Source organism: Rutilus rutilus (assembly GCF_951802725.1).
Source record: "Rutilus rutilus genome assembly, chromosome: 10".
Taxonomy (NCBI): Eukaryota; Metazoa; Chordata; class Actinopteri; order Cypriniformes; family Leuciscidae; genus Rutilus; species Rutilus rutilus.
The window spans coordinates 19,547,753-19,565,747 of NC_140215.1; the positions used below are offsets into that span (position 1 = coordinate 19,547,753).

General features: G+C 42.0%; 1 protein-coding gene across 1 annotated transcript in view; it reads right to left on the reverse strand.

The window, feature by feature from the left end:
- gypc (glycophorin C (Gerbich blood group)) overlaps positions 1-17,091 on the reverse strand; it is a 36,639-nt gene extending 19,548 nt beyond the window's left edge. Inside the window, exons 1-2 of the mRNA XM_084420511.1 lie at positions 16,844-17,091; positions 13,653-13,808 (exon numbers count right to left, since the gene is read on the reverse strand). Coding sequence (XP_084276637.1) covers positions 13,653-13,737 — 85 coding nt within the window. The 5' untranslated portion in view covers positions 13,738-13,808; positions 16,844-17,091. The remainder of the gene's footprint in view (positions 1-13,652; positions 13,809-16,843) is intronic.
- Between the last annotated feature and the right edge of the window lie 904 nt (positions 17,092-17,995).

Sequence of the window (17,995 nt, forward strand, 5' to 3'; positions counted from 1 at the left end):
GATTTGCCTGTCGCGTTGACGTTTTAATTCTCTCTTTCGCTTCCTTGGCGACTCTGCTAAATGTCCTCGAGAATAGCCGTGATCCTCCATCAGTGTTGCGTTCACTACGTCACGGGTGTTCAGCAGCAATGTAACGTAGGTTAATAGGTGGGAGGTTCACTTACCTGATTGAAGCACGGGCCAGTCAAGAGTTGAAACGTGGACCAGTAAAATCCCAAAGCAGTGTGTTAGAATCCAGTAATGTATGAGCACGAGCTATAAGCGGGAGCGAGTACTAGTTTTGGCATGTTGTCTCGTCAGGAGAGATGCGCCACCGGTTTATAACCTGCTATTTGTGGACTAATCAACTGTATGTGAAAAATTAATAAGAGTAAATAAAAAACCACAACGAGTTACAACAACGTGTCCTCTCCTGACGCCCCGTTCGGTGGGGAGATTTTTAAAGAACCGAACAGTTATAAACCGCGGCCCACTGCACTGGATTAAGTGCAGCACAAAAAAGCCACGGACTGCTTCATTAAGGAAGCTCAATCAACCCAGGATCAGCTGGCCTCTCACTTCTGTGACTGACCCCAAGTTTGTCACCAATCAAACTGCCCGTTGATGAAGGATAAAAGAGCGTGTATACACATTGGCAGTGACAGCTCTCCAGTCAACACAAAGGGAGTAACAATGGCAGACTTGGAAAAGCTTAAAAGTGTGCGATCAAGAGCACAGGCTTCATTCACCAAAAGGGCTCATACTCTCACCAAACCGGGACTCTTGGAACCGACTGAAGTCCTCAGGGAATGGAAGATTTTCAGGACAGACTTTTCTAAAGTCACAGATGCGGGACATGAGTATGCTGAAGCCCTGAGGGAATCAACGGATGAAGAGGTCATAGCATTTGCAAACCAAATTGATGTAAAGACAGCGGAGTGTGAGAACAGGTTCCTCGAAGTAAAGAGAGTCACCCAGGAAACCTTTTGGACCAGCTATGCAGAGGAGGCGTTTTTTAAGCAGGCTAAAACAGCTGAGTCGGCCATTACTCAGGCAGAGGAAGAGGAAGTTAACCCTCGGAAGTCAATCAAGTACCGCAGGCTAAGAAATAGAGGTCTTGAAAGAGAGGTCATTGAACTCGGAGAAATGCTGGTAGAGTGGAAGGAGCTGGTTCCTGGTCCGAAGGAATTAGATCTCAGAACACGCCACAAGACACTAAAGAAGAGAGTCCTGGCGTTGTCTGACAAACTGGAGGAGGACGAAGCAGACCAAGTAAAGGGTAGAGAAAGAAACCTGGGAGATGATAGCAGCACGGTTGGTGATCCGATACAAGATGCTTCTTTCCTCTCTCTCCCTGTCATGTCTGCCGATTTCAAGCTGAAGCCCAAAACGTACACGGATAAACGTGACATGAACACCCGGCCTCTCTTACAGCAAAGCAGCCCGGAAAGGACCAAAGGAAACTTTAATCTCAAGCCTCAAATCAGCCTTGAAAGAGCACGGCTACCCACTTTCTCTGGTGACATGAGGGACTATTACCGCTGGAAGATTGAGTGGGAGGACCTACAAGAATTGGGTAACCCACAAGGTGTGGAATGTATAAAAAAGTTCCACTTATTAAATAGTCTCCATGAAAAGGTCAAGAAGGATCTCGTCTTATCTAGCTGTGGATCCGCCGACGATATGTTCAGGCTACTGGACAGCAAATACGGGAACAGAGCGAAAATAGTCCTAATGATCACTAACGAGGTCCAGTCTCTTCCCCCAGTCAAAGGAAACAATCCAAGAAGAACCATTGAATTGATCCAGGCTGTGGAGAGGGCACTGTGCAACCTCCAGATTCTTGGTGAAGAGGGCGCTGTGAAGAACCGTGTTGTTGCTCAATCTCTTGAAAGCAAGCTTCCCAGTTCACTCAAGAAGGAGTGGATTATGCACAAAACTGACCCGGTAAACAGGTTCTCTCCACTGTATCATTTTGATTGCCTCCTAGGATTCTTGAAGAAGCAGGAGGAGATTCTTGAAGAGTTGGATCAGTTGGAGTCAAGCCCTGCAGACAAAGGCCCTGTGGAAAAGGGTGCTACAGACTACCCGGATAAGAGAGGGAGGAAGGCTTTCACTAAATCCACAGCAGGTCAGAAGGACGACTATTGCAGCTGTACTGTCTGTGAAGATGACTCCCATGCCGGCAAGCTATTTGCGTGCAAGGTTTTCAGGGAGCAAGATCTCTTAAGAAAAAGGGCCCATGTGAAAAAGCTAGGGTTGTGCTCCAAGTGTTTGCGGCCCCACCCCAAGGATGGGAAAGGATGCACACCCAGATACCTCTGCCCAAAAGTAGACTGTCGGAAAGGAGGGGTGTCGGACCACAATTACCTTCTGGGTCCAAAGCCACCGACTCCAAAGAAGGACAGCAGCAGTGAAGAGCAGAGCACCATAAAAATTGGAGGAAAGAAACTTGGCCTAACCAACAAACAAGAGGAGTTTCTGGCAGAGCTTACTCCAGAACAAAGAGAGAAATACAAAAATGCGTTCTCAAACAAAATATCATCAACTGTGTGCGCCAAGGCTGGAGATGGACTGCAAGAACATCCAGTGGTGATGATGCTGATGGAAGTGACGACAAACTCGGGTTGCCTAATTGGCTCCCTAATCGACCTCGCATCTGATACCAATTATATCACCAATGAAACAGCCGATCGCCTTGGACTGTGCGGTGAGAACATCAGACTTATAGTCCATGGAGTCGGGGGGATGAAGAAGACTGTCCTGACCAAAAGATATTCCCTGCGGCTGAAGGTAAAGACATCCAAGGGAAAAGTGGCAGAGCATAGAATTCTCTGCTATGGCCTGGAAAACATCGCGGAGGTGACTCAATCAGTCACTGCCGAGCAACTGCAGAAGTTCTTCCCCAATGTAGCCAGAGACGAACTGGTCCGTCCCACAAAAATTTACCTCCTTATCAGTCACCGGGAAGGTCGTCTTGTACCCCAGCCAATCAAGATTGTGGGAGACCTCGTTCTCTGGGACGGCCCGCTGGGAAAGACTGTTGGGGGAACCCATCCCGATCTCTTTGAGACAGTCGACCTGGCCGTGTACCGCTCTGAAACTCACCTTGCAAGGACCATGAGATCAGCCTCGACGGCGTATAAAGAGACCATCATACCTCAAGAAGAGGAAGTGAATGTGCTTGTCCGGAGCACCGCAACCGCAACCGCCAACAAAGAGGTCTTCGAGTGGTTCAGGTGGGACAGCATCGGAGCTGCGTGCAGTCCTCAATGTGGCGGCTGCAAGTGTGGTAGGTGCCCCCCTGGAGGAAAAGAAATGACCCTCAAGGAAGAGCGGGACCTGGAAAAGATAAAAGAATGCCTAACATACGTGCTGGCGGACAAACACAGTAACTCTCCCCACTGGGATGCAGCTTATCCCTGGAAGACAAACCTCGACCTCACAACACTGCCAGACAATCGGCAGGCAGTGGAGGCAACCTTCAGAAACACTGAGAAACGTCTGGAGAAGGAACCTGTGTGGAAGGCTGCATACAAAGAACAAATACATGAAATGGTTTCTAGAGGGGCTGCTGCAAAACTCACAAGGGAGGAAATTAACAACTGGGAAGGACCTAAATGGTACATCAGCCATCTAGTTGCACCGAACCCTCACTCCTCCTCAACCCCTGTGAGAATTGTGTGGAATAGTAGCCAAGAGTTCCGAGGCATAAGTCTAAATGATCTCCTTCACAAGGGTCCCGATGTACTCAATCCCATCAGAGGCGTCCTTCTGAGGTTCAGGAGTGGACTTCATGCCGCACTGGGTGACGTAAAAAAGATGTATAACTCAGTGTGGCTGAAAGATGATGAAGTTCATCTCCACCGCTTTCTCTGGAGAGACAACCCTGAGGACGACATTGAGGTGTTTGCAGTCGTCAGAGTTAATATCGGTGATAAACCCGCAGGATGTATCGCTCAAGTTGCAATGAAGGAGACGGCCAACCTTCCTCAGTTTGCTGATATGATTGAAGAACGGCGAGCTCTGACTGAGGACAGCTATGTGGATGACATCCTGACCTCACACGATGACCTCAAGACGCTGGAGAGGATCACCAAAGGGGTGGAGGAGATTTTGAAAGCAGGAGGTTTCTTCCTCAAACCGTGGGTTCTGTCACACCAAAGTGGGAGGAGTGGAGCCCCTGCTGAAACAACTGTACCCAGGACCCTGGTACTGCCCAACCAAATGCATGATGGGGAGAACAAAGCACTTGGGGTCGGCTACGAACCTGAGACAGACAAGCTTCGGTTGCTGACTTCTATCAACTTCTCTAAGAAAAGAGGGAAAATGAGGACAGGATTTAATCTGAGCATGGAGGATGTCAGGGAAGGAACACCAAATCCCCTTACCCGACGCATACTTCTTAGCCAGATTGCCGCATTATACGACCCGGTTGGTCTTGCCTCACCAGCCAAACAGAAGGGAGTGATGTTGGTACGAGAATCATTCCAGGAAGCTGGCAAGGACAACCCATCTAAAGACACATGGGATGCCCCTCTCTCATTAAAACTTCGAGAAGCCGCAATAACGCTCTTTGAAGAAATTGTGAGACTTGGCCAGGTAAGGTTTGAGAGAAGTCTCACGCCGCCTGGAGCCATAGGCCCACCAACAGGGATCACGTTCTCAGATGGAAGTGAATCCTCCTTTGGAGCCGTACTTTACCTGCGGTGGGAAACCCGAGACAAAGTTGTAATGAAGTTGGTGGAATCCAAGGCTAAACTCACCCCTCTCGACCAAAAGGGAGATGTGATCAAGGCGGAACTCTGTGGCGCGGTCTTCGCTACCCGCCTAAAAAAGTATTTTGAGAAGCACTGCCACATTAAAGTCAAACAATGGATTCACTTTGTGGACAGCCAAACAATCCTGGCAGCCATCCAAAAGGACAGCTACGGCTTCCAGACCTTTTTCGCTAATCGAATCGGTGAGATTCAGAAAGCCGGACAAGTGGAAGATTGGAGGTGGATTGAAGGCAGAAGAAACATTGCTGACATACTTACCAGAGGTGCAACTCCTGAGGAACTTAACGAAGGGTCAGAGTGGCAGCAAGGCCCTGAGTTCCTGAAATTGCCCAAGAGATTGCACCCTCTGCTGCTGAAGATGTGGGAAAACTTCAGCGGAAAGCCTTCTCAGCAGTGGTCACCAGGGCCCAGTCAAAAGAAAGAACTGGCCTTAACGGGCCTGACATCAAGGCGGACCTCAAGCATGAAGGAGTCAATGGTAGGCCGACATCACCAGCTGTCCCGGATGCAACATTAGCAGCAGACAGACAGAGAAGGCCCTGGGCAATTGGACTGGTGCGCCTTGTGGAACCTCAACGCTTCAGTTCTCTGTCCAAGTTGTGTGGTTCCATAGCCTGGACTCGACGGGCTGCAGAAACCTGGCTGAGAAAACGCCAGGCACCAGACACATCAAAGTGGGAGGCAAACCGCTCTATCCTGTCTACTGAAGAGAGAGCACAAGCCTTCCGAGACCTGGTCCTCGCAGCCCAAGATTGCAGTCAGTTCCTGGACTCAACACTGAATCGCTTGGTGGTCCACATGGACGAGAGCACAGGAATCCTTCTCTGTGGAGGACGAATCCAGTCCTGGAAAGAAGATGGAACAGCTGTTCCTTTAATTCCATTTCGTTCATGGCTCGCAACGCTACTGTCAAGAGAAGCTCATGACGAGAACCATGAAGGTGTTGCTGCCACGCTTCTGCGCACCAGAAGGAAAGCATGGATTGTGCAAGGTCGGAGGATAGTAAAGAAAGTTGCGAACGACTGTATTACATGTCGCAAACTGAAAGAAAAGATGTGCCAGCAGATGATGAGTGATCTGCCGCCAGAACGCTCACAGCGTGCTAACCCATTTGAGTATACCACACTTGACCTTTTTGGCCCCTTCGAAATCAAGGATGCTGTCAAGAAAAGAACAGGAAAAAAAGTCTGGGGCATAGTATTCTGTTGCATGGCATCAAGGGCAGTTCATGTGGACCTCGCTGACGACCAATCATCTGAAAGTTTTCTCCAAACTTACTTTCGCTTTGTAGCATTGAGAGGCCATCCCAGAAAATTGTGGTCAGATAGGGGAACCAATTTCATTGGAGCTAAACCTGCCCTACAAGACTTGCATAGGTACTTAGCTACCTTACGGGAAGCATCCATAGAGGACAAAGCCGCCAGGAATGGGACAGTCTGGGCATGGAACTTTCATCCGGCTGACGCACCTCATCGCAACGGGGCTGCGGAAGCTGCAGTTAAGCTCATAAAAAGGGCTCTCACTAGCCTCGGAGGGACAACAAGCTCACTCACCTGGGGTGAACTCCAAACCCTCTTCTACCAGGCAGCTAACCTCACCAATGAAAGGCCAATTGATGCCAGGGCACAAGAACAAGAAGACTCTATAGAGTATTTGACCCCCAATATTCTGCTTCTCGGGAGGACCAGGCAAGGAGGAGATACAGGAGGAATTGATTTATGCACTCATCCCTGGCGCCGTCTAAGAGCCATCCAGATTGGTGTGGATATGTTCTGGAAGAAGTGGAGTGAACTAGCCGGACCTAACCTATTCATTCGGCCAAAGTGGCACCAGACCCAAAGGAATGTAGCAATTGGTGACATTGTTTGGATTGCTGATCAAAACGCACTGCGAGGGCAATTCCGGCTTGGACGGATCCAGGCCGTGTACCCTGACAAGAAAGGACTTGTGAGAGACGCAGACGTTAAGACGTGTGCAGGCCCCCCTGCCTCCCTAATAGTTGGGCAACTTAAGAGGAACCCTCAGCAGCTGACGTCAGTCATCCTACGGAGAGACGTGAGAAGACTGGTAGTCCTCATCCCTGTGGAAGACCAGTGACTCCTAGACCTCGTCTCTTCGGCCACCAGTTCTACCACGTCTAAACGCCCAAACCCCTGATTCTGAAGGCATTACCTCAGGATACCTCTCTTTTTCTCTCTTTTTCTTTGTCTCTCTCTCTCTCTTTCCCTCGCTGGTTGGTACGTATCTATGCTGCCTTTGCCACCACTTGCACCACCATTCACGAAGAATGAAAAGTACATACCCCATATGACCAAACCTGGCAGAATACCACACATCTGTCAGGGGAGGTGCCTGAACAGTGACAATGGAGTTCTATTCTTCATGATGATAAAAAAAAAATAAAAAAATAAAAAAAAACATTATATCTTATGTGGTGTAATGAAATGTTTTGTCTGTGACCGCCTTGAATCACATGATCAGTCGGTCAAGTGGGAGGTGTTGCGTTCACTACGTCACGGGTGTTCAGCAGCAATGTAACGTAGGTTAATAGGTGGGAGGTTCACTTACCTGATTGAAGCACGGGCCAGTCAAGAGTTGAAACGTGGACCAGTAAAATCCCAAAGCAGTGTGTTAGAATCCAGTAATGTATGAGCACGAGCTATAAGCGGGAGCGAGTACTAGTTTTGGCATGTTGTCTCGTCAGGAGAGATGCGCCACCGGTTTATAACCTGCTATTTGTGGACTAATCAACTGTATGTGAAAAATTAATAAGAGTAAATAAAAAACCACAACGAGTTACAACAACGTGTCCTCTCCTGACGCCCCGTTCAGTGGGGAGATTTTTAAAGAACCGAACAATCAGCAATCTTTCAAATCTGCCGGCAGTCGCGAGTAATCTCCCCCTCGCATTCGTCTCTGAGTCACTGAGTGTAAAGCGTGAAAGGCGAAGCTTGAATTTACAGGTATGTCCCTCTTTGGCTAATGTAGTTTCAAGATGGAGGGGCAACATGGCGACCGGCATTCAAACCCCTCACCCGTATGTACTTTCAATGGCAGATTATAAACTTACAAGAATACTTTATTACTTGAAAGAAGTAAATATACATTAATGAGCACATATTTTTGAAAGAAGTAAGTGTTTTTTTGCTAAGAATCAACAAAAAAAATTACACAGTGTAGCTTTAAATAAAAAGTAATACTGCTTTGCAGGAGCATTATGAAAGGTAAAGTTTCCCCAAACTCCTGTCATTTACTCACCCTCATGTTGCTCCAAACCCACCCCAAACTTTAAGAAGGGCAACATTATTATGGTGAGCAGGACGAGGCAGAGGGCTGTGAAAGAACGGCGCGAGGCCAGTGGCGTGATTGATAATGAGCGACACCTGCGCGACGCACCGGTCTTGTATTTCTCACAGAGGAGCGGAAGAATAAAAGGAGGAGTGACGACAGTGAAGGACGAGAGAGTTCAGGCCTATGCTCATCAGTAATCATGCCACAGGCCTCGCGCTGTTCTCTCACGGCCCTCTGACTCGTCCTGCTCACCACAATTATAAATATGTGCTGTATACATGCAGCTGATGAGACCATAGGGTTAAAATTGCAATAAAATGGAAGTAGAGTCAGATCTTTTTTTCTGTATTGTGAAAAATGAATAATAAGAAAAAAATGTAGGTTAGGGACTTGGTTACGGTGGCCCGGTAGTGCACAACACAACGATATTTAAAAAGCCACAACACAACGAAATCAAGCCACAACACAACAGAGAGAAGAGAAGTGTTGTCAATGGAAACAAGCCACAACAAAGGTTGAAAGGTCAAAAAAGAGATGGTAAAAATTCAACAATCAAATTGGCTTGTCTGCTCATGACACCTGTATATCCTCCCAAAAAGCAAAAAGAAAGAACTCCTTGACAGTCTATCACGTTTCTGTCAGTTTCAACACATCTTGACAAGTTTGTTGCCCATTAATGGATGAATACATGGGTACAATCTGTAACTAGAAACAGAAAATTTATCAGCAGCTTTCTAACATCCTTCTGCCTTCTGTTGCTGCTGTGAGGTTCATCATGACCACAACACTGAGTTTAAGCTCACTTGTTATTGGGGCTTGTCATGAGATTCTGGCGCGCACACACACACACACACACATGCACACGCACGCACGCACACACACACACTCAGTCCCGTGGGAGCCTTAGTTAAAGAGCTCTTCACTATTCCCCTCTCTGTGCTTTTCTGCAACTGATTTCCTCAAACAATCTGGTGTGTCTCTCATTTTGTCTCTTTCCTGCATGGCCCGAGGTTGCATTTGCCTGGGATTTGAGGCTGAAGTGGTAAACGCTCCTATCTCACCCAACCATATGTCACGCATCTCGCCTCAAAAGAATACCACTCCCTCTCTCCTCTCTCTACACGCTCAGATTCCCTCATTCAAGCTGAGAGTCAGTGATTCTCTGAGAGAAAAAGCCTTTTCAATGAGTTTACTAATGGGCATGTGCTATCATGAGCCAGTCAAGTGACTGCGGGTCCACTGAGTTTGATTATAGACAGCTGGTTGAGAACAGCGCCTGGTTTTGTCAGTAATAATATATATGGCAGCCGCTGGTGAATCTACAACATTCTTCTGGAGGGACATATAAGGTTGTATGAATCACAAACAAGAAACTGCTAAATATTGCTGCAAAGATACAAACTGTTTTTAAGCTGTATTTCACATAACGCTGATCAGTGTCTATGCAATGCTCTTTCAACAGACTCATTATTTAACTGAAGACAGCAGCTTCATTAGCTAACTGCATTGCACCAGTGTTTTATTTAAAGAAAAGCTAAATATTATAGCTGAACTCAAATTGTGCAGGTTTGTTAATCATGTTTCTCAAATGAAGCATATTTTTTGTAGTGGCCTTAGAGGCCCTGTTTATTAAGATGCGTTTTGGTCGATCTGATCACAAGCGGATGACGCTAAATACAAATGTAAACAGGGTCTAAAAAATTTTGAGCTTGTGCACTTTCGACCACTTACAGAGGTAGTCGAAACCACATTTGACCGGATTGCTTTCATAGTGTAGAGACTCATGTGGTGAAACAGCCACAAAAGACTGCCTACACTCTGTCTATTGACTTAACGCCTGAACATTATGGGAAGCGTGCTAGCCGGATGGGATTTAAACTTTTGAAGATGAAAAACGTAACAAGCAACGTTCTCTCACTATTAATTATTTCTAACACGCACTCACCGCGTGCGGTGTTGTCTTGCGGCTGTCAGAGCAGAATTTTCATTGCGTGAGCTTATTTTGTCCATTAGATCAAAAGATCTGAAAAAACAACAACATATGAAGAGTTCAGATGCAAAAGCCTCTAAGTGCCATCTGAAATTTTCTTCTAGAATGATCAAGCTCGTATATTTAAGTTCAGTAATTTCACTTAAATGACAATTAATAGGTCATTTTCACTGGCTTTTAAGTGAAATTACTCACCTTAAATATAAGAGCTTGATAAAAATGATAATTTTAGAAGAAAATTTCAGATGGCACTTAGAGGCTTTTGCATCTGAACTCTTCATATGTTTACCCGCCTATAGATCCTACCCTCGAAGAAATCGGGACAGAGGTGGTCGAAAGCGGACAAAAGAAACGGATTAAAAACCCAGGTGTAAACGGGAATGTGTCTCCCTCATCTTCTTGTGATCCGATCGACCAAAACTCATCTTAATACCAGGTGTAAACAGGGCAAGAGATAAAAAAAATGTGTATGTAAACAAGATGAACGTATTCTGGCCTGTCGCTGTCATACAAAGGTCATTGAATTTTAGGTCACAATTATCAGTATTTTTGCTCAGACAAGAGCATATATTCTAACTGTTGATGCAGAGTCAAATGTAAAGATAATTTGAAAAACAAACAAATTTAAGAAAAAATCGTGTCATTTTTAAACCATTGCAAACAAAGATGTCATCAACCATAACAATTTACTTATGTTCCAAAATCATAAAATCAACAGCTAAAATTCTACTTATTAAAATAATATAATAAAATATTTTTGACTTATTATTATTATTTTAAAAAATGTGTAAACCATAACCATCCTGGCACCAACTGAAAAAACAGTCCATCACTGGTTTAGTAACCTCTGCTGGTCCATTAGAGCCACAAACACAGATGTGCAGACTGTCCTTCATTTAACAATTCCCAATAAAAAACAATGTCAAGATAAGGTGTCAATGCAAGGTGAATGCACATGCAGCTGTTGTACTGAGGTGAAATAAAGACCAACAAACATTTTCATTGCTATTTTTTCCATCACATTCTGGGGGATTTGGATGTGAGGGGTTTTCAGAACAGAAGATAAATCAACATTTTGGCTTGCTGTTTTGTTCCTCTGAGGAACACATACACACACTCACTCAGCGTTTGTCCTGTAGCTGGAAAACATCTACAACCCCTCTGGTTCCAACTTCATTTCATCCTCCTCCAAAAACAAAGCAAAGTCTTGTCCTATTTCCCTTATTTATTCTCTCTCTTCTCTCGGCTTAGCCTCTTTCCTCGGATGTTTCGATCTACAGTATCTTCGTCCCTGTTTGATGATTTAATTATCTCTCTTTCAAAATAAAATAAAAAATAAAACAAACTTAAAATGTCACATTAAGAAGTCATCAATTAGCACTTCTCCGTCTTCAGGGACACAGAGAGACAGCTTATGCCCCATTGTCAACACACAAAAGTTGATGGCCTGCTGGGTTCTTTGAAAATGTATTCAAATTCCAAAGCCTCTGATCTAAAATATAATCTTGTAACTTGTCTGATATGTGGCAAGACTTAAAACAGAAAAGCATATAGAGTAATAAGATGGGGACGATGACAAACAGCATTGTCATTATTTTGAACACAGACATTTTTCTTGAGACTCATGAAACCCTTTTCCAATAGTCACTTGTATGTTTGTTTTTTAGTTACTTTTTGGAGTACAATAAAAAGTCAGTATTTCTTCTTTTTGAGTTCTTTTGAGTGTCAGTTTTCATTTTTTAACAGTCTGCACACAAACATCAAATGATCAAATCAAATGAAAGAAAGAAAGATGCGGAGTGAAAGTATATTTAAAGTGCTAAGACATCTATGAGGTTCAGTTTTTAATAGTTTCAATATGAAATATCAATTAAAATATCACAAATACCGAGCACTTCCAGAAACATCAGAATTAATGAATAATCAATGTTAGAAACGCCATCTTAAAAATGTAAAAAGATCAATGGTGTAATTAATGTCAGGGAATGTCAGCCCTAAACCTTGTTGCCTTGTTGAAACTTTAAAATAATGATCCCATAAGGATTTTTTAAATATTTTAATCTGTTTTGATGGGTATTTTGATCTTTCTAACAATATTGAAATACTAGAAATATTTCAATCAGTTTATTTCCACACTTCAGGGAATAAACAGGCATAATTACTCAACATTATAATATAATTCTTTTTTTTTTTTACTTCAAACTCCTATGGGTGTGGACAATGTAATTCAAATTCCATCCCATTCATTAAAAGGGAGGCTATTTAAATTTTGTCCAAACCTGTTTTGAACATTATTCATATTGATCATGATATATGATGGCTTTTTCAATTCCTCTTTGCATGTTTGTCCTCATTTCATTGCAGCATCAAGTATTACTATAGTATTACTCAATAACATGCCTTTTTTATGTAATTAGCCTCATTATAGATTGCACCTCATTCAAAAAACTTACCAGGTCATAATATTAGTCTGCTGCAACCCCCACTACTTTGGAAATGTCATCAAGCAAACGGTAGCACATTTTTTTTGGGTGTGTTTTTACCATTTACTGATTTGCATAATTCCCTAAGGTGCTAAAACAATGTAAACAGCATGTGTAAATAAGGGACACTATCAGCTGGCACAATTCATTCATGGTGAATTATCCCTAAAGTGTACTAATACTGATTTCTGTTGATTATTAAGAGCCTTGCTGTATTTTGACTCTCATGTGCTCGTTATGCTGTCGGCTATGTTTTCACAGCTGGTTGTTTTTGATCTAGTAAACATATTCCATATCTCACATTTAGAGCTGGCACACCCATCACCCACTGTCAAACAGTTCTCTGGTGTGCCAGTCGTTAGAAACAGTTTTGGGAGCAACCATAAGTCAACAAATTGGTTTGATGTTTCAGTTGTTCCACATAACTTTCTTTTGATACAGCACACACTATTTATATTCAGATATTGTACAAGATGGGCAGAAATACATGAAATATGTAGCCTTTATTAATATGCCATTCAAAAGTTTGGGATCAGTAAGATTTTTTTTGAAAGAAACTAATACATGTTTTTGTTCAGCAAGGACATATCAAATTGACCAAAATTGGCAGTTAAGACAATGTTTTAAAAGATTTCTATTGCAAAAAGCGTTCTTTGGAAAGTTCTAACTTCTATTCATAAAAGAATCCTTTATAAATAACACTTTAAAATATATAAAAATAGAAAACAGCTATTTTAAATTGCAATAATATTTCACAATATTACTGTATTTACTGCATTTTGATCAAATAAATGCAGCCTCCTTTAAAACATATTTTAAAAATCGTACCAATCCAGAACTTTTGAACACTCACACACGCACACACACATTTATAGTAATGTACACTTCGATCATATATCGTACCTTACATACAAAAATATGACTACACACACACACATTGCCAACATACAACATACCACAAGACCTAATTTCAGTTCCACATGGTGTGTGAAATTCAGAGCAGTTTGCTGTTCTAAAAGCCACCAGTCCACATCCAAACACACCCACTTGATGATAACGCTGCACTCTGTTGTCACAGATCGTGCTGACACTCATTCAGTATAGTGCACAAAACTACAGAATACTTACGAACATGTATGGATGATGTGTCAAAGTTGCTTTCAGCAGAGGTTGTGATAAGTACTTGTGCTGTGGAGTTGGCCATTACAGACATGTGAAGGAATATTTGGCAGTGAGATTGAGGGGGACAGCTGTGGGAGAGTGTTCTCAGGGATGATGAGATGTCTGTAGAAAGAGAGAGAGGGCAATTGCTTCACTCCAGTGTGCTCTCAGGGAAACAGTGAGGAAATAGCAGGAGAGTTTCTGCTTTCTGGTCTGAGATAAAGCACACATAAAAGATTACATCATCCAAATCCCTATGTGAATAGTGAATAATATTTGCACTTGGTTTTGTAATGTTAACATAAGCCACACTTTATTTACGCAAGCCACACTGCATGTTTACGTTTTCATTAAGACATTATTTTGCATGTTTATTACGTTTTCCATGTGGTCTCATAACCACAATGTAGGCCAAATGGTCAAATGGTGCCGTAATGCAAACAAAACCTGACCCCCAGGTTTTTGCTATTAGACCATATAAAGATAATGTGACCCATTGGCAGCAAGCTGGCACATCTCCAGCCAGCAGGCCTGTGTGGATTTTATGAATATGTTGTGAAGTTCCTTCACATTTCTGTAAAAAAGCAACAGAAGGTTAAAGCTTGAATGATGACTTCCTGGCTTTCGACCAGGTCAGTGGAGCATATTAAAGATAATTCAAAGTGGGAATAATGTAAAAATGACTATTATTTTATACGTACATCATTGCCAAGCATGGCAACATACTCAGAATCTGTCCTCTGCACCAAGTTAGTGCACAGACATTAGGAGTAGTGGTATTGAGAATCAAACCTTAACATTAACATTAATCTGTTAATCTGTGCTTAATTTTAAGTGGATGCAGGAAACTCCCATTTTGCTGATTTAGTCCCCATACACAGCTGTTAGTGCAGTCAACTTTTCTAACGCTTATGAGTTTTAAGTGAGTGCGCTAGCTCTACACTATAAATTAGGTCCTGGTCCTGGTGCCATTGTAGTCACAATACATATTGCATTGCACATTATAACGCTGAAAGATATGGAGTCAGTAAGATTTAAAGGAAAAAAAATCATACTTTTGTATTCAGCAATGAAGCATTATATTGACAGTAAAAACATTTATAATGTTACAAAAGTTTTTTTTGTTTCAAAGAAATGCTGTTCTTTTGAATTTTTGGTAACACTTTATTTTACAGTGTCCTTGTTACATATGCTACATGTACTTACCATTAGTAATAACAGTAAATTATGCATAATTACATGCAACTAACCCTCAACCAAATCCAAATCCTACCCTAACCCTATAGAAAGTACATGTTGTTAATTAATATGACTCAGGTAATGTATAATTACATTGTAACAATGACACCTTAAAATAAAGTGCAACCGGACTTTTTATTCATCAAAGAATACAGACATTTTTTTTTACAGTGTTCACAAAAATATTAGCGCAGCACTGCTTTTAACATTAATAATAATAAATGTTTCTTGACCACCAAATCGGAATGATTTCTGAAGGATCATGTGACTGTTATCTTCCTGTTTATTACTGTGAAGCTGCTTTGAAACAACCTCTATTGTATAAAGTGCTATTTAAATAAAAGTGACTTGATTTGACAGAAGACTGAAATAATGGCTGCTGAAAATTCAGCTTTGTAATCACAGGAATAAATGAATGCAGCCATGGTGAGCATAGGAGACTTCTTTCGAAAACATAAAAAAAATCTTACAGACCCCATATTGCTGATACCCAGCTGTCAGCCCTAACATAAAGTAAATGTTTAGGTTCTGTCAACTGTAGATTGATATGTTGTAAACATTATAGTGCGTTGTGGCACATTCGATTCAACTCTATGGCTCTTATTTATCATTTGTTGACCCTTCTAGCTGTTAATAAACAAAGGAAAAGGCCTTTAAAGACCTTATCGTCCACAGTGAAACAAAAGAAACCCACACAGTATTTCCTTCTCTCTCCACACAGCGTCCACACCCACTCCTTCCTTCCTGAAATCAAGCAATTGACTATTCTATATGAATATATCGAATGTATCGTACACTGACGTTCTTGTGTTTTTAGTTTGTAATATTTGCAGGATAAGAAACTTTTAGCTGTTTTAAAAGATGGACTTGACAATGCTACAAATTTATAACTTGACTCCATGAAGTTGTGTCAATGTTTATGCCTGCGGCTGAATTAAGAGCTCTCTTTCACCCTAACTTTCCAGACACAAGTGTCTACATATGAATGTTTTTGCAAAACTATAGTTTATTTGGACTGCATAGTGAGGAAAAAGCAGCCAGCAAGTTCCCATCAAGGAATGAAGTCAAGACAATTTAAAAGCATCCCAAATGGCACCTCATGAAATTGGTTGACATGAACACATACAGTATCCAGAATCTAAGCAAAAGGTGGCAACTCTGAAGAAGCTAACATATGAGTTTTGATTTTGAGTAATAATAAAGATTGGGCCATTTTATACAAAATTACAATCATTCACTAATTCATCCTCATGTTGTTTCAACCCTGTATAACTTTTTTTCTTCTTCTGTGAAACATAAATAGGATACCTTGATACATGTTTTTTGCCCATGCAATAGATCAGTGGGGTTTAATGTTGTGTTTTGAGTTTTAAAATTGTGTTTCATAAAAGAAAGTCATAAAGGTTTAGATCGATGAATGAATTTTGATGAATAATGACGTAATTTTCATTTCGATATGAAATGAACTACCCTATAAGACAAACATAATTCAAAGAGTTGATTGTCAAAGGGTCAAAAAAAAAAGATCTAGAGATATTATTCTCTGTGTGTTTGGAGTATAATGGAATACGTGTGCAGCTTAAATTAGCAGGGCAGATGTCCTCACAACTGTTTGCGGTTATTTGCTGACCTGGCATGTTTCATCTCTGTCACTCAACACCTTTAAACAACCACAACCCTTTCAAGGACCAGACATGAAAGACCAGATATGAAAGAAAGCCACAGTTTTATATATATTTAACATTTTGTTCTGACCATGGGAGAAAAGCTGCGCAGATGTATATAGCCTAGTAGAACAACTTTTGGACAGTATACTTGCCACCATCTAAAAAAAAGTATTTACTCATTTAACACTTCACAACTTAATTTACAACTTACCACACATTAAATCTTACAATTAAATCTGCAAAGCAACTCACCAAATTTTCCTTAACAGGTCTGCAACAAGTTCTCCCACAGCCTGCAAGCTTGAAACCCCTTTAGGAACAGAAATACTTCCTCGACTCAGGCTGAGTTGTTCTTTCACTTTCTAACAGGATGGGAATAATATTATGAATCATAGCAGTGGTCTTTTTTTTAGACCCGTTTGGTTTAAATGTATAGCACGTGAACTTCCCCTTTCAGCCCTCTCCACCCTTAACATACTGCTTTACTAATGGTTTCTTGTGTTCGACCAATGGCCGGGCAGGCTCCTCCTCCAAAATAAGGCACAACCGAACAGACTCCTCCTCAGGAATAACACACAGCTGTTGTCAGACTGAGCTCAGGGAAGGGGGAGACGGTTTGGCTGTGAGGAGGGAAAACAGAGGCAATAGTTATACAACAGTTCAGATTAAGTTTATGGTGAAATCTTGCATTTTTCGAGAAGGGTTTGTCTGCATCCCTCAGTACTACAAACCACGCCCTCTCAAGTTACGCCTAATACTACATTATGCCTCCTGCCAAGAAACAAGCATGGTGTCATTGCCTGAAGCAATCTTTTCAAGTACATTTACTTTTATGTTTTATGTATGAAATGTTCGTAAAGCTAAGTTATATTGCTTTAGAACTAAGCCATCACTACCATCACCAAGTGGTGATAGTGAAGGTAAAAAAAGCAAGAAAGTGAAGTAGAAGAGGCAGGCTGCATCGAAATCACATTCTTTCTTGAGTAGGTTCTTATTTTTAATAAGTAATTACTTCATGACTGCTAAAAAAAGCATGTTCTATATAGTATGAGTGTGTGTGGTATGAATGTAATCTGGACTACATCCGCCATGCTTTCATTATCATGTGACCTGCGTCAATTGTGTCACTTCACGGCCTCATGGGATAGTAAAGTGTTCATCAAATGCACACTTCAGAGTCTCGCCTGACGGATGAGGTCATCCGGGTACTGCTCTTTTATGAGTGCTGTGAATTTGAACTTACTACTTTTGTCACTTTTTTTCCGCCTATGCTATTTCGGATGCAGTCGATAGGAGGTGTAACTTCAAGTAGGGCGTGGTTTGTAGTACTGCAGACGTTTTGGTTATTTTGTTGTTAATATTATTAAGTGGGACTATTAATGAAAACAAAATAAAAAATCTAAC